This window comes from Hippocampus guttulatus, chromosome 4 (assembly GCF_054856545.1).
Source record: "Hippocampus guttulatus isolate MCC_2025c chromosome 4, RoL_Hgut_1.0, whole genome shotgun sequence".
Lineage (NCBI taxonomy): Eukaryota > Metazoa > Chordata > Actinopteri > Syngnathiformes > Syngnathidae > Hippocampus > Hippocampus guttulatus.
This window is the reverse complement of record NC_141264.1, coordinates 9,884,472-9,903,309: the sequence shown is the minus strand read 5'-3', so window position 1 is coordinate 9,903,309 and position 18,838 is coordinate 9,884,472. Positions and strand designations below refer to the sequence as shown.

The 18,838-nt window shown below is 41.5% G+C and overlaps 1 protein-coding gene across 4 annotated transcripts in view; it reads left to right on the top strand.

Annotated features, from left to right (window-relative positions):
- Positions 1-18,838, top strand: part of b4galnt4a (beta-1,4-N-acetyl-galactosaminyl transferase 4a) — a 151,653-nt gene that overhangs the window by 96,057 nt on the left and 36,758 nt on the right. For 3 of the 4 annotated variants that reach the window (XR_015100694.1, XM_086109068.1, XM_086109069.1), the window contains exons 4-7: positions 2,122-2,217; positions 3,170-3,260; positions 4,823-4,923; positions 11,150-11,217. Coding sequence is in view for 3 of the 4 variants with exons in the window: in XM_086109068.1 (XP_085965194.1) it covers positions 2,122-2,217; positions 3,170-3,260; positions 4,823-4,923; positions 11,150-11,217 (356 nt within the window). In the remaining variant the exon portion in view is untranslated. Of the gene's footprint in view, positions 1-2,121; positions 2,218-3,169; positions 3,261-4,822; positions 4,924-11,149; positions 11,218-18,838 lie in introns of those variants that run through there. The other variant, XM_086109070.1, reaches the window with a different exon arrangement.

The following is an 18,838-nucleotide window of genomic DNA, read 5'->3' as shown; positions in this document are numbered from 1 at the left end:
CGTTCCTTGGACCTTCATTCCCTTTTTAATGATTTTTTTTTCAACTATTACTACGCATGTAAAATGTACTCAAAAACAGTATTTGTATTATTTGCTTAGAACTTGTATGTGGAAAAAGGCCAGGCATAAATCACTTGTACACGCACTTTTGGGGGTTTACGTTTTCTCATGTCAAAGTCATCCGGCTCATTTGATGAGATTTCAAATAATATGTAAACATTCCCCAAATGCTAAATTTGATGTAATCTCACTACAAAGTGAGGTCACATTTTCTGATGCTGAGCAACACCAATCAATGCTGCATTCAGCCACGCATTAAATTCGTTTTATCAGTAGTTTAAAGTTTTACCAAATCATTTGCATTACAGACATATGGACTCCTAATAGTGATGCAATTTAAAAGTGCTTTTATTGTGCCCACCTGGACCCTGCCTCCACAGGATCTTTGCTGAAAATCCCTGTAATTTGTATTTGGTACCATCTTATTTTCTCAACACCACCCATTTTCTTCTCACTTGTCTTCTTTCTTTTTGACATTTTTCCTCACTATCTTGCTCACAGCAAGCTGCGACAAGTCAAGCCTGAGTCAATCAAATCTCAGTAAAAAGTGAGGATGAATCGAAAGTTGGAGGCAGGGGTCAGATTCAACGTGCTTAGGGTTTGTAGCGTGCTGCTAACCTTAGATTATTGGTCGATAAATAGAGACGCTCCGATCAAGCATGAACACGGTGCTCTTGTGTCTGACTTTGACTCGGCCAAGTCACTCGGGCGGCTGTCTGGGTGCACGGCGGTTGCGTTTGTTGTAGCTTTGTTGATATGATTGACATCATAGCCTGCAGGCAAACCTCTAGCATGAATCGGCCTTGTATAATAATAGGTTGTACATACGTTTTGTTAAAGATATAATAAATAAAGCAGACAAAAAAATCATCTCGATTCTGCCTTTAATGGCTCAGCCATTCAGGATTTCCCCAACATTTCTGATGGCCACCACCCCCCCCCCCCCCCCTTGTGCCTTGCTATGTGTTTCAAACCCATATAAACAATATGACACAGTATCAAAGGAGAAAGGCGAATTCTTCCACAGTCATGATGAAGTCCAAGATTACTTGCAAACATTGCAAATAACAACAAACAAGGTTTCCCTTTTTGGCCACGGTGCGCAAAATGTTACCTGCCTTTCCCAGTCGTAAGCACACCGAGTGATAGGATTGATTTATTTCAGCTTTTTTTCTGAATGGAACATTATCACTTCACAGCGTTGAACCATGTTGATGCTCTTGTGTTGTAGCAGGTATGTTCTGCGTAAACCATACATCTTGTGTATGAGTTGTCCTTTGTCTGTGAATATTGGTTATTGCAATGCAGTCCCTCTTCTGGTGTTTTTTTTTTACTCAACAATTTTTTTGCACCACTGAAAAACTATCAGTGAAGTTAAAAGTTGATGTTGGCACAACTTATAATGTTTATGTTGACTCAAAATTTGAAATTGTTCAACCAGTACAGCACACTCTTTCAGTCGTTTGCTTGCTGGACATACAGGAAATGTGTGTGTGTGTGGGTGTGGGTGTGTTTGGAATAGATTCCCTTTCAAGGCAGAACAGAACAATTGTCATTTGTGCTCGCTATGACCTGTGTGTTCCATGTTTAATGCAGACAAATGTCAGCGTATGGTCAGGGGATGGGCTTTGACTAATTGCTGGATATTTGCAGATCATGTTCTCCCGTGACATTGCGAATATGCTTAGTCAACATTCCCTCATTGGGATCGTATGAGCTATACAGTGGGGGGGGGGGGGGGGGGGGGGGTTCTTGGATATGTGTGTGTTTTTTTTTCTTGTATATGTCCATAGAGGCATGCTTGGATGACTTTGGTGGGCAAAAAAGATCTGACCACAACACCGTCAACCCCTTTTTTGGAGCATGCAAATTAGGAGCAAGGCCATATTTTCATCACATCCTGTCGGTGTGATTACTCTGCTGTATTTTTTCCAGTTCGAGTCAATAGGATAATTTCCCATGTACCTTTAATTTTACATTAGTATTAAACTTGCTTCAGGCGTTTGTTGTCTTGCTCATGTCTACAGTAACAATTCTTTTTGTATGATGTTTTATTTACAGTATAAGGGCCAAGCCAACCTCCATGTGTTTGAGGACTGGTGTGGTTCCTCTGTAGCCCAACTCAGAAAGAACCTGCACTTCCCTCTCTACCCTCATGTAAGTAGCAAGAAGCATACTGCCTGTTCTAATAATACAGGGTTTTGTTTGGGGGTTGGTGGGGGCGGGGGGGGGGGGGCTTGGATCTGGTAAGGATTAATACAATGAAGCCTGACACAGACTTATAATTAACATTTATTTGGAAGCAAGAGATAAAGTATCATGTTTATGTACTGATCAGTTTCAGGAAAGAAAGCAAGTGTCTTATAAATCCCTTTCTGAATCACCAAGTTGACATTTGCCTTGGGAGTTGCAAAGTGTCACTTGTTTACCCTGAGGGACAAATTAGTCCCAGTAAGTTGTTGGGTGATTCTAAGCAGTTTGCTGTTTTTGCCGAAAATACTTCACGCTGTGGATGATGAGATTTTATTTGATGGCCTCGGGATTCCCATATGAGAAGATTAAAACTCATGACATCTGCTGCAGGCTGCCAGCAGCAGATTCCATCACTCGTCAGTGAATGATGTGCAGCATAGCCAAAGCTTGTCAAAGTCATCCCTCCTACTACTCCATCCTAGTAAAGTGAAATAAAACCTTTTCTGCTATCCACCTTACATATGAGCTGCCATTTTCATCAAATGTCTATTGTGTAACACGATACTGTAAGATGATGTTGATTCTTCCAGTGCATACAGCAACAAAAACTCGATGCCTGCCTTCGGAAAAAAAAAAAATTATCCTGATAAATGTCTTTTAACAAACCTTTTCCCTGCACTTACTTATAACAAATTAAATGGGAGCCTGGTGCAAAGGCAGTCTTTGAATACATTCCATTCGATAGAGAATAACTTGAGCGCTCCACTTCAACTCATGATGAACTCCATCGCTTGTTACGGTTGCTAATCTGCAACTGGACACACCCTGCTGATGGGAGGAGTTTAGCACAAGGTCACCTTGGGTTCACTCACAGGACTGTGAATGCTTTCGCTTCGATTTCTGCTTCCTGTTGCAGACAAGAACGACTTTGAAGAAGCTGGCCGTGGCTCCCAAATGGAAGAATTACGGCCTGAGAATTTTTGGATTTCTTCACCCTTATCGTGATGGTAAACCAGCTCTTTTTAGTAGCGAGTCCTGGGTCCCTTGCTGTGGGCCTTTGAGCAATTGTCTTTCAAATGAATGTAGACTTTCGCAACAGCCATAAAAGACCGTAAGATTCAGGATCACTACAAGTGTATAGTCAATCCTCATCATCGGTAGAGCCCTCTGAGCGTAATCTCTCCGCAGTTTCTTAGAAGCACGCTCTACTACTGTTACTATGGCAACAGAGAAGCTTGAAAATCCTAGTAGATGAATTGCTGAATATTATGCTCTTTGTTATCTCCTTTTTGGTCTTGGGTGCTCCAAGTTCTCTCTGCCTTAGGAGTCAAGAACAAGTGCCTTAGTTGGGCAAACTGGAGAACGGGGTATAAGAGTATGTTTGCATTCAAAAGTGTTTTGTTTCCATATGCAAATGAAGCACCCGAAATATCATCCACCTCTCAGTATGCATTATATTTAATAAAAGTAAAAATCCAGGTGTTAAAAATAGAGTTTGGTAATGGTTTATGTGCTGCATACATCATAAAATCCTCCGCAGTGCTCAACGAGTGACAAGTCGTAAAAATGGCATTCTTATCTGACATTTTGCCTGGAATATTATTATTTTTGAAAGCTCTCACAATCATAAAGGCCACACCATGTTAGTTATGGTTATGGTTCAAGCGTGCATCCATTTTTTTTACAGTACTTTTGTGTTCAGTACACTTTTTTTGACACCTTTGCCGTCATATTTTAAAGTACGTTTCTTCAAACTTCATGGTGTTTTGTGTCAAAAAGGGAACACATTGACGCCGAAGGATACCGTCCACAAGGTGGCCTGCGTAGCTGAGGTCAATGGTCAAATTGATATACTGTATATTCTCATGTGTTTTAATCGCAGTTTGTTTTATTTTTTTTTATTTCACTGCACCCATCATTTTAATGTTTGATAGCCACATGTTTTTGATACTCCTTTATCATGGGAGTCCACATAAAAACCCAAATAGATGTATTGTCAAATTTTATTTTTATTTTTTTAATGACCATGGGATATTCAAATCTAAGACTATTTGATCATCAGAATTCTTCCCATCACCCAAACCCCACATACAGCTCTGGACACCTCTATTCTGTATATTACCACATATACTAAAATGTGTCAAGCTGATCTGATGATATTGTTATTTGTAAGATTTTTAAATGGATGGAGACGATGCAAAAGCACCTTGCCACAATACATTATAAAGTATTTTGTTGCGAATATTCTTTGACATTGAGATCAAGACTCCTCTTGTAAATTTATTCCATCACAACAGTGCCATGTTCTCAACATGCATGACTCTGATCGAGTTCTAAAGAACCGGTGATCTTCCACCTAAAACGTACCTGTTTTACAGTGAGTAGCGCATTTTCTCTGAAACCACACTCACAATCCCTTGGGAATCAATCCCATAAAAATATGATTCCTTCGATCAATTGAAAGCCTCCACTATGTGAGGAGGCGTGAGTGTACTACAATATAATGGCTCCCCGAGCATGCTTAAACACATTGTGTATGTGCGTGTGTGTGTATCACATACTTTTTCAGGGGATTTCCAGTTTTCAGTCTCATCTGATGATAATTCAGAGTTCTGGCTGAGTCCTGATGAAAGTCCTCTCAACTCCAGGCTGCTGGTCTTCGTTGGACAGGTAAGCAATCAATTGTCACGCCTTCTTCATATCAATATCCCAGTCACAGAAAGACATAAGTTGTTTAATGGTAGCCTGGCTCAGCTGGTCGAGTCCACCTGAAAAACTGCGTATTTGATCCCCACTCGCCCTATGACCATGTCATTACTTAACTTCCTCTTGGTGATGTGACATCTGTAGGTGAATGAGGTGACCGTATTGAGGCCATCTGCATCTGCATTCGTTCTTTTCTTTGTACTAGGCCTTATTTCAAGTTAGTGATGAGAAACAGGCAGCAAGCTAGGCTAAGCTAAGTTAGTTGAAGAGGCTTAAACATGCATGGAGCAGTCACGGCAATTCAGTGGAAGATGCTTGGCCCCTGTAAAGAAGTGATAGGGTGTACTATATAGTCTATGATGGAAATGTAGTTTGTCCAGTGTTTATCCATATAAAAATATTGATTTAAAAGATGCGTTGCTGTTACCTCAAGCAGAAGTTGTCCACGAGCAGCCGTCTCCAAGCTCCGTCAGCTGCGCTTCTTGGAGGCATGCGTTTTTGTGTGAACCAAATTTTGTGGTCCACACAACCAGCCTTCTTATTGAACATGCCTACTTTTAAGCACATCCTCTGAGTCTAAATTGTCCTTTGTTTAAATTGTTACTGCTAAGCAACATTGTTTTTCCCGAAGCCAGGAACTGAAACAAACTCTTCAATGAGAAAGGTGCAAAAACACTCACTTGTACTTTTCAGGGCAGCTGTGACACATGCCTCTGAATGACATCTAGTGCAATCGATTGTATGGAAAAGAGAGCACTCCGAGAGGTTTTTGATGAATTTGTGGAGCTCCATCAGCTGCAGTTTGCCTGAACATGGGCCATGCATATGGAAGATCATCTGTTCTTTTGTCAGGCATACACAATAAACAGAAGGGAAACACAGCATCTTAACCTTGTTCGTTCTAACTAACTCACCTCACGTCAAAAGACTAACCTTCTTACGCACATTTCCTTGTGAAGAATGGTTTTTTTCGTCCCCTATTTTGCATCCAGCACCCGCCGAGCGCTTGCCAACCTTCACAAATATAATGTCCTCCTCCCATGTTGTCAGTGCAGTCACAATGAGAGCGATGAGCGAGAGAGCAAAGGTCCAACTATGGAATAATCTGCATTCCAACAAGATGTGACATGTCACCGGGTTCCCTGGGAGCTGAGATTAATTAGAAGGTAGTGAATATTGATGTGACATTTATCAGTGGAGAAATATGATGGGGGTAATGTTGGGGGAGCTGTGGCCAGAGATCATTCATTTTGCCATCGGCTGTCACAGCGCTCGTATCCTGTCTTCCCGGGCGTCGCCTTCCAGCTAAGTATTTTAATCCATACTCCTGCCCTCATTTTGTCAGCCAGCTGCCTTTGAGTATAGAAAGAGAAGTCTTGGTATATGTTTTTTTTCTTTTTTTCAAAGTTGTTATCGAATTGAGACAAGTGTGCAATCTTAAATTCCATTCTGTCGTTTATAGAGAGTAAGGTTCATCCCCGTTACTGTACTTTGGATGCTAAATAATGTTGTTATTGCCTTGAATAGGAATGGCTGCCGTGGGGAATCTATCGACTGAGCTTCTGAATTGAATCATTACTGGAATTAATGTTTACCCTCAATGAATTGTTTACATGCAGACCTGAGAAGGAGTGTTTGAATCAAACAAAGCATATAACTTAATTCCTAATGAATAGTCTATTCGTATTGTACATACTGAAAAGCTAGACACCAGCTTCCACCTCTCGCTTAAAGATATGAATGAGAATTAAAAGTCACCGTGTTGTTGTTGTCACAAAGATCTCCTGCCGCAACATTAGGTATGCCTGTACAGTTTGCAAGCTTCAAACGCAAGAAGCTTTTGCCTTTACGGAGAAAAGAATGTCATTTGAGATTAAACTGTCAGAGTAATAACAAATTAACATCTATATTAGTTATTGCGTATAATGCAGGGCAGTTCAACATGATCACAATGAACATGCAAAATAACAAAGAGATTGCGAAAATAATATCTCTCTGGGCGGCATGGTGGTGGACTGGTTAGCACCGTTGCTTCACAGTTTCGAAGTTCATCCATCTGTCCATCCATCCATTTCCAAAACCGCTTATCCCAAACAGGGTCGTGGGCGGTTGCTGGCGTTTCTCCTAGTTGACTTCGGGCGGAAGGCAGACTACACCCTGAACTGGTCACCAGTCAGTCGCAGGGCACATATGGAGACAAACACCCATCCACACCCACATACACACCGTCGCTGAGTGGGAACCGATCCCACGCTGCCTGCACACAAGTCAGGCGAGTGCACTACTACACGATCAGTGACATTGCAGTTTAGAAGTTCTGGGTTCAAATCCGGGCTCCAGTTTTCCTGTTGTGGAGTTGGCATGTTCTTCCCGTGCCTGCGTGGATTTTCTCTGGGTACTCCGGTTTCATTCCACACAATACATGCATGGTAGTTTAAGTGGTCACTCTAAACGGGCCGTTGGTGTGATTGTGAGCGTGAATGGTTGTTTGCCTTTGTGTGCCCTGCGATTGGCTGGCAACCAGTTCACGGTGTGCCCCGCCTCTTGCCAAAAGAATGTTTGGATAGCCTCCAACACACCCGCGACGCTAGTTAGTGTGTACAGTACAAAGACTTGTCTTACTGAAATTATAAATTGTATCAACAATTGACAGTACCGTTTCTCTCACATTACATTCAATAGTGGTTTAAATTGGAATGCGGGGGTCCGCCTGATGTTGAGATGGGTAAGTGCATGTACTGTACTTTCCACAGACAAGGAAAAAACTCAAAGTCAAACTCGAATTATACATTTGTTCCAGCCCTCAGTTTTACTCAAACAATATAGAGAAGATTTAATGGGACCACCATATATTCAGTGTCCAACAGTGATTTAAACATTCTTTTTGTTCACACTCCATACTGCTCCAATACAACTTCTCATTGGGGACAGTCAGTCTAAGCATGAGCTACATTTGTGCCAGACAGTAGAGTAGAGTTTGTCCTTCTGCAGATTAGTTTCTTTGTCCAAATAAAAGTGGAATTGCATTTTGGATTGCAGCACAGAGGGAAACGTTCTCAGACTTTCAGCAGCCATTGTGTCTTTTGTTCCAACACACTGCAAAAATGGCTGCATTAATTAAAATGTTCTCATCAACTGGTTCCACTCAATTTTTTTCTATGCTAAATGCAAAAACATGGTCATCTAATTAATATGAAGTGAAAAGAAAACGCACATTAATGCTCTTTCATTTTGTGAAATATGTGTGCATGCATCTACTGTATTTAAGGAGAGCTGTATGCACTGTGATGGTTTAGAGGGCATGTTCAACAAAGACTGAGGGTAGGTACTTGAGTAATGACTTGCAAATCTAGAGTGATGACAACATCTGACCTGCTCATTTTGCAAGCCTTTCACCTTTTATGGCCTATTGCAAACGATCAACAAACCATATAGATGTCAAACGAATGCCATGCTCACATATTCATTTTGAAATTCAACAAAAATAACCGATGCGAAACTCAACAAAACAGTTTAGAAACTCTCCAAAAACTACTGGAGGACGAAGCAATTAGGCGAGCCCAACCTGTTTGTGTCAAAATAACTCAGTTTTACTCCAGAACTGTTGTCCCCTAAATGTGGTTTACTTTAATCAAGCAAATGCCATCTTATGTACCTGTACATACAGCAGCTATGTACCATAAAGACTTCGTTTTTCTACCAAGAGTTTTAAATAGCACTGTATCCTGAGCTGTCGTACATGTATTAACAGCTATGTCATGAAACTCAAATATCCTTGCAATGAGAGACTCTTGTGTCATGCTTTTTAAGCATTTGCCATCTTTAAAAAAAAAAAAAAAGGACAAATAATTGCTGGTAATATTGAAAAGGTATAAACATAAAAAAGTACTTACCTCTATTCAAATGAGGCAAAGTAAGCATATTTTTTTCATGAGGCCAAATTAAATAAAAAATACCTGCATGGTTGTTCATCTATGCACAGTGTGCGTGCGTGTGTGTGTGTGTGTGTGTGTGTGTGTGTGTGTGTGTGTGTGTGTGTGTGTGTGTGTGTGTGTGTGTGTGTGTGTGTGTGTAATGGTCTGTCTGTTGGACTCCCGATTCCTGGACACTTTTTTTTTTACCTGTACCTTCTGCCTGCTCTAGCGTAAGGATGCAGCTCTCAGTAATTAGTGAGTTGTTAGGGAAATATCATGCTTGCGTGCATGTAAATATTGCACCTGTTCAAACATTTTAATCTTACACTAAAGTACCGCCATTAACCTTCAGCTAAGGAAGATAAAATCCATCACTCATGAAATCAATTGAGTAACCGTCAGATAAAAGAGAAAAAAATGGTCTTAACACAAGAAACCTACTTTTTTTGGGGGCGGGGGGTGGGGGGGGGGGGGTACCTGTAATTAAAGGTGTTGTTCCTACTAGGTTTATGTTGAATGTTAATGCTTAATGTTAAAATGTGACCTCATCATTTTGGGTACCATTACAGTAATCAAATGTCACTTAATCAGAAATACATTCATCAGGTTTTTTTCCCTTCTCCACCCTGATTTATATAATTGAATCCCATTCAGCTTCTCCCTCATGACTTGCTATATTTCATTGCTGTACGGACTAATTTTTTGTTTCCATGTACTGTTTGATGATTGAAAGGTGATGAATTTCCTCCCCAGTTAACTTGTGCTGAGGTTCTGGTTTTCTTTAGTTTTGATCTGTGAGTTATTCAACATGCGCTTAAGGTTTGCCGGGTTTCTCTTCTGAAACCCTCAATATGTTGTCGTCTTTTTAAGCATTATTCCTCCAAAGCCAAAAAACCTGAGAAGAAATTCTGTTGCTCTACTTTCTGCGGTTGTCGCTGCCACTAGTGAGCTGATCAAAACATCATGGAAACTTAAAAGTACCCTGAGAAGGTTGGAGTTTTTTTAGTGCGCTCAAGTCAGCTTTAGTGATATGTATTTAAATAACATGCATGTGATATCCTTTCATTTAAATGCCTCTGGAATTGAGAATTCAATTATACTTTCCACACTTCTCTCCCGGGAATTATCCTGTATTTAGGGGCCAACCCTGTATCCCACAAAGTGACTGTTTGCTCGGCCCGACATACGACTGGCCAATTTCGAGTCCGGCTTTTGTTACTATGGCAACCGAGGAAGAAATGCTGGCATTGCGACTAAAGCCGGGTTGACTTGTGGAAACAGAGCTTCGAGCGTGGAAAAAAAGTAGCCACCAAGTCACTTCATTATTATTTATTTCTTTATATATGTATTTATTTACTCATGAAAGCAACACTATCCACCAAACTGTGTATATGTGGCTTTTGGACACATCACCAAACACAAATAGCCCAGCCCCACAGCCCCCGGTGAAAGAAAACAAACAAACCCCCAAATGCAGCTCTGTTTATGTTTTTGCTTTGACAGAACAGTACTTGTGGGTTGTGTGGCGGCTGGACTCCAACTATTTTTTTAATGTGGCTTAAGATCTGAGAAAAGTCATCATAGGTTTCTTGAAAGAAAAAGTTTCCGTTTTTCTAGAAATTACTATAAAATGTGCCAGGAGGACATAACATTTGCCAAGCATGGAGAGCGGATGAAACCAGTTTTTGTGCAGTGTTTATGCATTTCTTTATGGTATATTTTCAGACCAGACCTCTACATTATACCAACAATCAACATGCATAAATGCAAAATGTCAAATGAAGGGGCCTGCACACTGCCCTAAAAACAGACCCTTGCTGATGTATTTTTCAGAAGTCATACTGACTCGTCTTCAGAAACCTCTTTCAATTATTTTTGCTCCATAGTGGAGTTCAGATTTTGGTCCTTAATAATGAATGGATCATCCGCCTTCACTGACCACTATCACTGCAGATATCAGATTCGTGTGTGATTTGTGCTCACATATAATTGAATCTGGGATCTGGAAACCAATATCGTGTGTTTTTTGCACATGGAAATTGAAAGTCAAGGAGAACACACCAACATTGTGTATCCATCTCTGAATGCTTCTTCCATCAACACTGAGAGATACTGAGCTGAGAGAGTGCTGATACAGTGATGGTTAGCACTGTGTTACTATATTCCCGGATATCCACTGAGTTGTACTCTGCTCTTCCATATTTGCTGTGTTTTTCATATCCCCTCTTTTATGATCCACTCACACTTCTGATTCTGTCATGACTTGTCTCTTGCAGTTGGGTACAGAGTGGACCGCTCCAGGCGAGTTCAACAAATTCAGGTCTCAGTCCTCAAAGTCTGTGCAGTAAGTACCTGTGACATGCTCACTTTTTTTCCAAGCAGCCGATTTCCTCTGAACAACTAGAAAGCAACCAAAGGCTAACTTTTGCTCAGTATCAAGAGCGCCCTCCATTGTCAAAAGTAGTAAATAGTCGTCACAAATCTCTGAAAATTAATTGACATGCCTCACTCGGGAGAGAGAGAGAGAGAGAGAGAGAGAGAGAGAGAGAGAGAGACACACACACACACACACACACACACACGCACACACACACCCTATTTTCTCTTCCGCTCGGTGTGCATAATTTAACCTCCTCACTAAATGCAGCAGAGCGTTTTGACTGCTTGCTTAGAGTTAAATAAAAGAAAAAAATGGAAATGGGTCTCAGGGCGGCGGCACGGTTGTCCAGTGGTTAGCGTGTCGACGTCACAGTGCAGAGGTCCCGGGTTAAATTCTAGCTCCGGCCTCCCTGTGTGGAGTTTGCATGTTCTCCCCGGGCCTGCGTGGGTTTTCTCCGTGTACTCCGGTTTCCTCCCACGTTCCAAAAACATGCATGGCAGGCTGATTGAACACGCTAAATTGTCCCTAGGCGTGAGTATGAGCGCGGATGGTTGTTTGTCTCTGTGTGCCCTGCGATTGGCTGGCAACCGGTTCAGGGTGTCCCCCGCCTACTACCCGAAGACGGCTTGGATAGGCTCCAGCACCCCCCGCGACCCTTGTGAGGATAAGCAGATCGGAAAATGGATGGATGGGTGGATGGATGGATGGGTGTCAGGGCTGCGGTTCGGTGTGGAAGGTGACTCAAGTCGAATTTGTCTCCGTGTGAATCCTCACATGCTTGAGGGAACAACTTCAGAAGATACCATGAATGTTCGATCTGAACATAATTAGGCAACATCTTGTTTGATGTTCTTCATGTGGGCCTGTGTCCTACGGCATATATTCATGCTTTCCTGCACAAACAAATGTGCACTTGGTAACAACTACATTCTTTTGAGGTCATTATATCACAAAGGCAGCATTGTTGATAATGGATTTGTCTGACTTTTGAGTTTGTTGCCTCCTTCCCACTGTTCGCATTTAGAGGAACAGAAGAAAGGTCAACAACTGTATTTGATAAGGTCAGGAGTGATTTTGTGTCTCCGTGACACAAAGGGCAATGACCATACCAGCATCTGCCATGCTCATTGTGTTCTGTGCATGTATTTCATTTGCATCTCTTTACCCATTTCAAGAACTTTGTTCAGCATCCATGACTTTGATGCTGAAAATTGGTCACTAGTGCATAGTTCCAATGTTTTGATCCAGTAATAGGCTTTCAGAATCACATCCATTTCCTCACTGTTGCATCATTGCCCTATTGCAATATTATATGTTTTTCTTATTGTTAAAAGACTATTGGGAGCCATTTAGAAAAGATTCTTGTGTGTAAACATAAATGACTACACCCCCGTTGAAAAGTACAAAAACGCATTTTTAAACTCAGCTGCGGTTTTATCATCTCAAATGTTGTAATTGCCAGTCTCAACAATACATTAAATGATTAAGTTGATTGAGCTGTGTGCATATAAATCTCCTTTGCAATCAATGGCCCTCATTTATGGGAATACTTTGTAGAATAGACTATGCCATTAAAGAAAATGTTTAATTAAAAAAAACAAAAGGTTTTATAACGTTGTTGTTATGTAGACTATTCCTTTATAGTTGATGCTGTATTTCTCTTAATTTTTGGTGAGGATCTGACATACTTTTGACATTTGCACAGTTCTTGCAAAATTTTGTGTATGTTGGTTGGTTATGTGCAGAGCAGGATTAATTAATACTGAAGCAAGCATTATTCTTCAAATTTGGTGGAATAGAAATGAATTGAGCAAATTCGCAGTGCTCACTTCGTAAACATGGACATTTTATCCCATGGAAATTTGCAATATTCTTAAACGAGCACTCTCAGGTTCTGAACTGAGACGAATAATATTTTGGATTGCAGAAATGCAGACTCAGACTAAGTGTGATAACAAAAATATTTATTAGAGAAAAGCGCACCGAGAAAGTACAATCTGAAATCACTGGTGACAAGGAGCCAGGGAAAAGCCATGCAAGGTACAAGAAAACACCGAGAATACATAAAGGAAATATCAGGTAGTCCAACAACACAAACCCAAAGATCAAGGTCGATAAAAAGGAATAATGACAATACTTACAAAGTTCTATGACAAAACAAGAGTGACTATGAAAAATATTGAGAGGTCTAGAATACAACACTTGAAGCACAACAAGCGTGCAAGGTCAACAATCCGACAGAGACTTGGCAACTTGGCAGTCCTTAAATACTTGGCAAGGCTTGGTGGGCAAACGCGGAACACATGTGCCTGCTCAAGGGAAACACCCTTCACTCCAGCTGGAGCTGAAACACAATCAAAACAAACAGAATATGACAAGAAAAAAACTGAATCATGAAACATGATTAAAATACGGGAGATACGGTGGTCGTCTGATTAGCACGTCCGCCTGACAGTGCAGATTTACAGGGTTCGATTCCGGCTCCGGCCTTTCTGTGTGGAGTTTGCATGTTCTCTCGGTGTTGCATATTTTCTCTGGGTACTCGGGTTTCCTCCCACATTCCAAAAACATGCATGGCAGGTTAATAGAACACTCAGAATTGTCCCTAGGTGTGAGTGTGAGCACGAATGGTTGTTCGTCTGCGATTGGCTGGCAACCAGTTCAGGGTGTACCTCGCCGACTGCCCTAAGACAGCTGGGATAGGCTCCAGCACGCCCGCGACCCTTGTGAGATAAGTGGATTTGAAAATGGATGGATGGAAATGGATGGATTAAAATATGTGACATGAATTTGACTGTCACTCGCTAGATTGAAAAGATCAGTCTTTATGAATGAAAAGTTCATTAGCAATGCCTATGCAAACTCCCATACAGTACTGTACGTTCAGGGCCATGAGAGACTGTTTACAGTCTTCACTAAACACAGTCTTTATCCAGCCTCTGAGTTTATGCCCTGTAGTTCTAGATCAGATTTCATTGACAGGCTGAAGAAGCATAAAAGAAAACTAGCCAGAGTGCGGGTCACACAAGAACACACACAAGGGTGGTGAGCATCATTTGCTGATGTTGTTGTGAAAAAAAAAAAACACAACAACACTTATCTGTTAGGCTTTCCGTTTCTTTTCTCATGCTTTGTAGCATGGTTATTTATGTCACGGATCGCTGGAGATGCACAGCAGCGGCAGTTAAGTGAACAGTGACTAATGGCTTTTGTAAGCCTGAATCATATTGTCAGGGAACGAAGCATTGTGTGGTTGAGGGCTTCACAAAAAACAATTCACTTGCCTGTCAGAAGGCTCATAGATGCAGTCTCGAGGTGTTGAATCCTTGCCACCCGCTGCGCCCCGCAACACCACACACACACGCACGAGCGCAGGTTAATCTGTGTTGGACACCTGGAGTCTATTAAATGATAATTTTTCGTCAATTCATCAATAAATGAGTGATTGTGCTATTGGCCTTTCATAGGCCAAACTAAAAATATTTTTTCTTACAAGAGACCTTTAATAATTGCAGTGTTTCATCTTTATAGGAACAGTTTGGAGAAGGCCTTTGTGTGCCATGACTGTGTGCTAATGCGCACTGCACGGTCCATAAAGGAATGCCCGGATGAATGGATAAACTTTCTACGTCCGTGTCAGCGCATGAGGACTGTTGTGAACAAAAGGCATCAGAGCAACCCAAGACCTCTATCAAGTGGTCGGAATGTTTTATGATAGTGTTACACTTCACCAAACTGCACCGTCAATACAATTGCACAGGTTTTCATTTCATCAAACCAAATCTGACAATGGTGAACACGACATCATTTTGCATGTCCTCTTCTGAACCGGATCTGCACCAGAATCAGAGGAAAGTAAAACAACAATGAAACATAAGCTCGTGGTCAGAGGAAATGAATGCAGAAAAAGATGACTATCTTCTGAGAGGCAAACTGTTTCCAATGAATTGAGAAGAGAAGATCAATTTGAAAGTGTGCATTTTAAATCGATTCCATTGTTATTTTTGTCATTCAAAGACCGCGACAGTAACCGCGACAGTGAAGTGAAGTGATAGTTTGGCACTGTCTGCACTGGGTCACAGGCGACACTTTAGCTGTCAGTTGAGGAACCCAGATAAGTCAGACAACAGTATCTCTGTTCTTTGACATAGCAGTCGGAGCCTTGGGCTATAGAGACGGCATTGACTGTTGGCTAAAAATTTCCATATGTGAATGTGCCTCGTTGAATACTAACTTTGCATCTTCGTCTTCATTTATGCAACACGGCGGGATGGGATTGACAATTAGCGGAAGATCAGAGGGAATATTTTGTAAAACATACTGGAAAGCAATTAGCGCTGACTGAATCCTGAGCCAGAGTTGCAGGGGTAAAAATAATATGTGATCATTTGACAGCCATTTGCAAGCATGGTGGATTTCGCCTGTTCGTGTTCAAGAAGTGAAACTGAAAAGCAGGAGCTGACCAATGACTGTGGTGTGCTGAGGAGCAACAGCAGAAGAGCATTCCAAGGTTATCTGTGATGCTGCAGCTGGCATTTTGAAGGAGTCCAAGAACTGGGGGAAATGGCATTTACGCCCGACCCTCCTCAGACATGTGGGCAATGATGTGACTTCTTCCCTTCCTGCATTGTATGCACGCGTGTGATTGTGCGTGCATTCTTGAATCCCCCTCTGCCTTTCTACTTTCTTCCCCCTTCTTCTTCTCCTGTGTCTTTATCCTTTACTCCCAAGCATTTTGCATCCTGGATTTCTTTTCTCGAGGATCATGTCGAAAGTTGGATGGAGAGCTTTTTTCCCAGTCAGTAGCAATGAGTGAAACTGAAAGAAGGGTGCCTCTTGGTGAGATATTACTATCTATAATAGAATCATTGAAGTTCTGGTGTAAAGAATTGAGCATGTCAAGGGGACAGTGTAATACCTTCATGGGTTGTTATAGGACTGCTGATGGAAATTTTGAGCAAGGACAATAATATAAACACAAATAACACAAGAACACAAAGGGCAATTATTAAACATACCGTAATGTAAGCATCTGAACTACATGTACGTGTATTCAGATTCAGAATCTGAATCTGAATACACATGTATGTATGTTCACAGACATCCTCTCTGTGTTGCGTGGACTGTGTACTTAATCTGTTAAAATGTTTACTGTCATAAGAATGCGTACACGGGAATGGCCATTCAGCAATGCGAGTGTCCTAGTTGTTGTTTTTTGTTCTGTTTTTAGCGCTAGCTAGCCAAGTGAGTAACTTTTTTTATTTACGCCTTTTCATTTGACATTCAATTCGTAAGTGTTAATAATTTTCTGTCTTATTTACTCACCTGAATTTGACCTGTATGAGTCAAAAATATGGAGTATGAGTGGAAATGGAATATGAGTGGAAAATATAACCTTCATTTTCTTAGGTAGTCCACACTTAATTACACAAAGAAACAATCGCGGCGCGGACACCCGCAGCGGTTCCTCTTGTTTTACGTTGAGAGGGAAGAAATTTCATCTGTGCTGTATGTTACACATACAGTACATTTGACAATAAAGTTGTATCCAATCCAATCCAATAGTGCGCTCCAAGACAGCAGCCAATTGTCAAAAACAAACAAACACCACATGTTGGTGTATTCGTACGCAAGGAAAACTTTGTAGAAAAGTTCATTGATTTCAGTGGTCCAATTAACTCTTTCATTCCACAAGACGTACTTGTACATCTTTTTTAAAATTAGGCCCCGCCTACCAAGGACGTGCTTGTATGTCTGTCTTTTTTTTGTGTGTGTGTCATAGAGAGGAGGAGGGTCTGATGCAATCTGTGAATGAGAATAAGCTGTTTGCAGTGTAAATCATGTAAAAAAAGGAGACCAGTAGGTGGCAGTGGTGTCTCACGTGATTGAAATGAATGCTTTTATAAAAAGCTCTTTTTCTCTGTTTTTTGCCCAGGAATCGCCATTTCCATGAAACTTAGCCATTTTGTAATGCCTATTGCTGAAATATGGAAAAAGGAAGCAACATTTTTTCTGCTGAAAGAAGAGAGTCCAAACTTTATTTTGGTTGGCTCCGTGTTTATATAGCATTAGAACCAAATATTCTGTGGGCCTTGCAAGATCAGTCAAAATCCAGTAAAACGCTGGGATTGAGCGTGTTGCTTCAGTGAAAATGGCTGGGATTGAATGAGTTAAAAATGTGCAACCTGTATTGTTTCATTACAGGTTTCATTACGGGGAAAATAATCCATCCATCCATCCATTTTCCGAACCGCTTGATCCTCACTAGGGTCGCGGGGGGTGCTGGAGCCTATCCCAGCCATCTCCGGGCAGTAGGCGGGGGACACCCTGAATCAGTTGCCAGCCAATCGCAGGGCACACAGAGACGAACAACCATCCACGCCCACACTCACACCTAGGGACAATTTAGAGCGTCCAATCAGCCTGACATGCATGTTTTTGGAATGTGGGAGGAAACCGGAGCACCCGGAGAAAACCCACGCAGGCCCGGGGAGAACATGCAAACTCCACACAGGGAGGCCGGAGCTGGAATCGAACCCGGTACCTCTGCACTGTGAAGCCGACGTGCTAACCACTGGACTACCGGGCCGCCCCGGGAAAATAATAGTTTTATTTATTTTGTTAATAATGTGTAATGATTTTAGCAGGCAGCCAACAAAAAGCCCAAATTCTCACGTAATTAGAAAACAGTATTACATAAAAAAAATTCTAAATATAGAAACTGGGAAAGAATTGGCCTTCTGAAAAGTATTTCACATGCATTTAAGTATTTAATGAATCTTTCTCACTTGAGCTACTCAAATAAATTGAACCTTTCTACAATTTTTCTAGTGTATATTATTGTGATACACCATGAGATACTTTCCTCACGAGTGCATTTCTCACATTGTCCCACTCAAAGTCATGGGTTGAACAGACTGAAAGTTGTTTCCGGTTGACCTCTTTGTTCTGTTCTCTTCTCTTTTGGCCTTCGTTGGTTGCCTGCCTGTTACGGCACATGATGGGAGTCTGGTGACACATGTCACGTTGTCTGTGACAGTTTGCCGATATGCACAGTTGGTTGTGTGCAATCAGGATGTCTCGCCGCTGTTGATGTGCCTCTTTTTAGACTGTGAAAGACTGCGTGACGTCTGGTTGGCAGTAACGCATGAGCATCACCGCATATTAATGCGGGTTGTTCTGGCCAGACGTGATCAGAGACAGTTGTGACCATGCTAAGCCACTTATCTGAAAGCAAATTACTTGTGGCAGTGTAAGCAGTTATGGAAATATCTCTGATGTACCGAGGTAGCGTGAGCGTGTTGTACAAATAGACGTGTACTTATGCAAGTATACAATAGCTGTGTCCGGATCTGATCACATGATCGGAAGTGCAGTGAGCATCATGTGATTTTCATTTGATTGGGGACCGGGGCCACATGATATTTTTCTTAATTTTCTGAAATTGTATCGTGACCAAATAATCCAAGTATTTAATCATTTAAGTGTTTTTATTTTTTGATGGGGGCGGTGTAGCGGTCACAGTGTCAGTTTTAGAGCCTCGCACGCGCACAGAGGCACGCCTGCCGATGCACATTCTACCTCC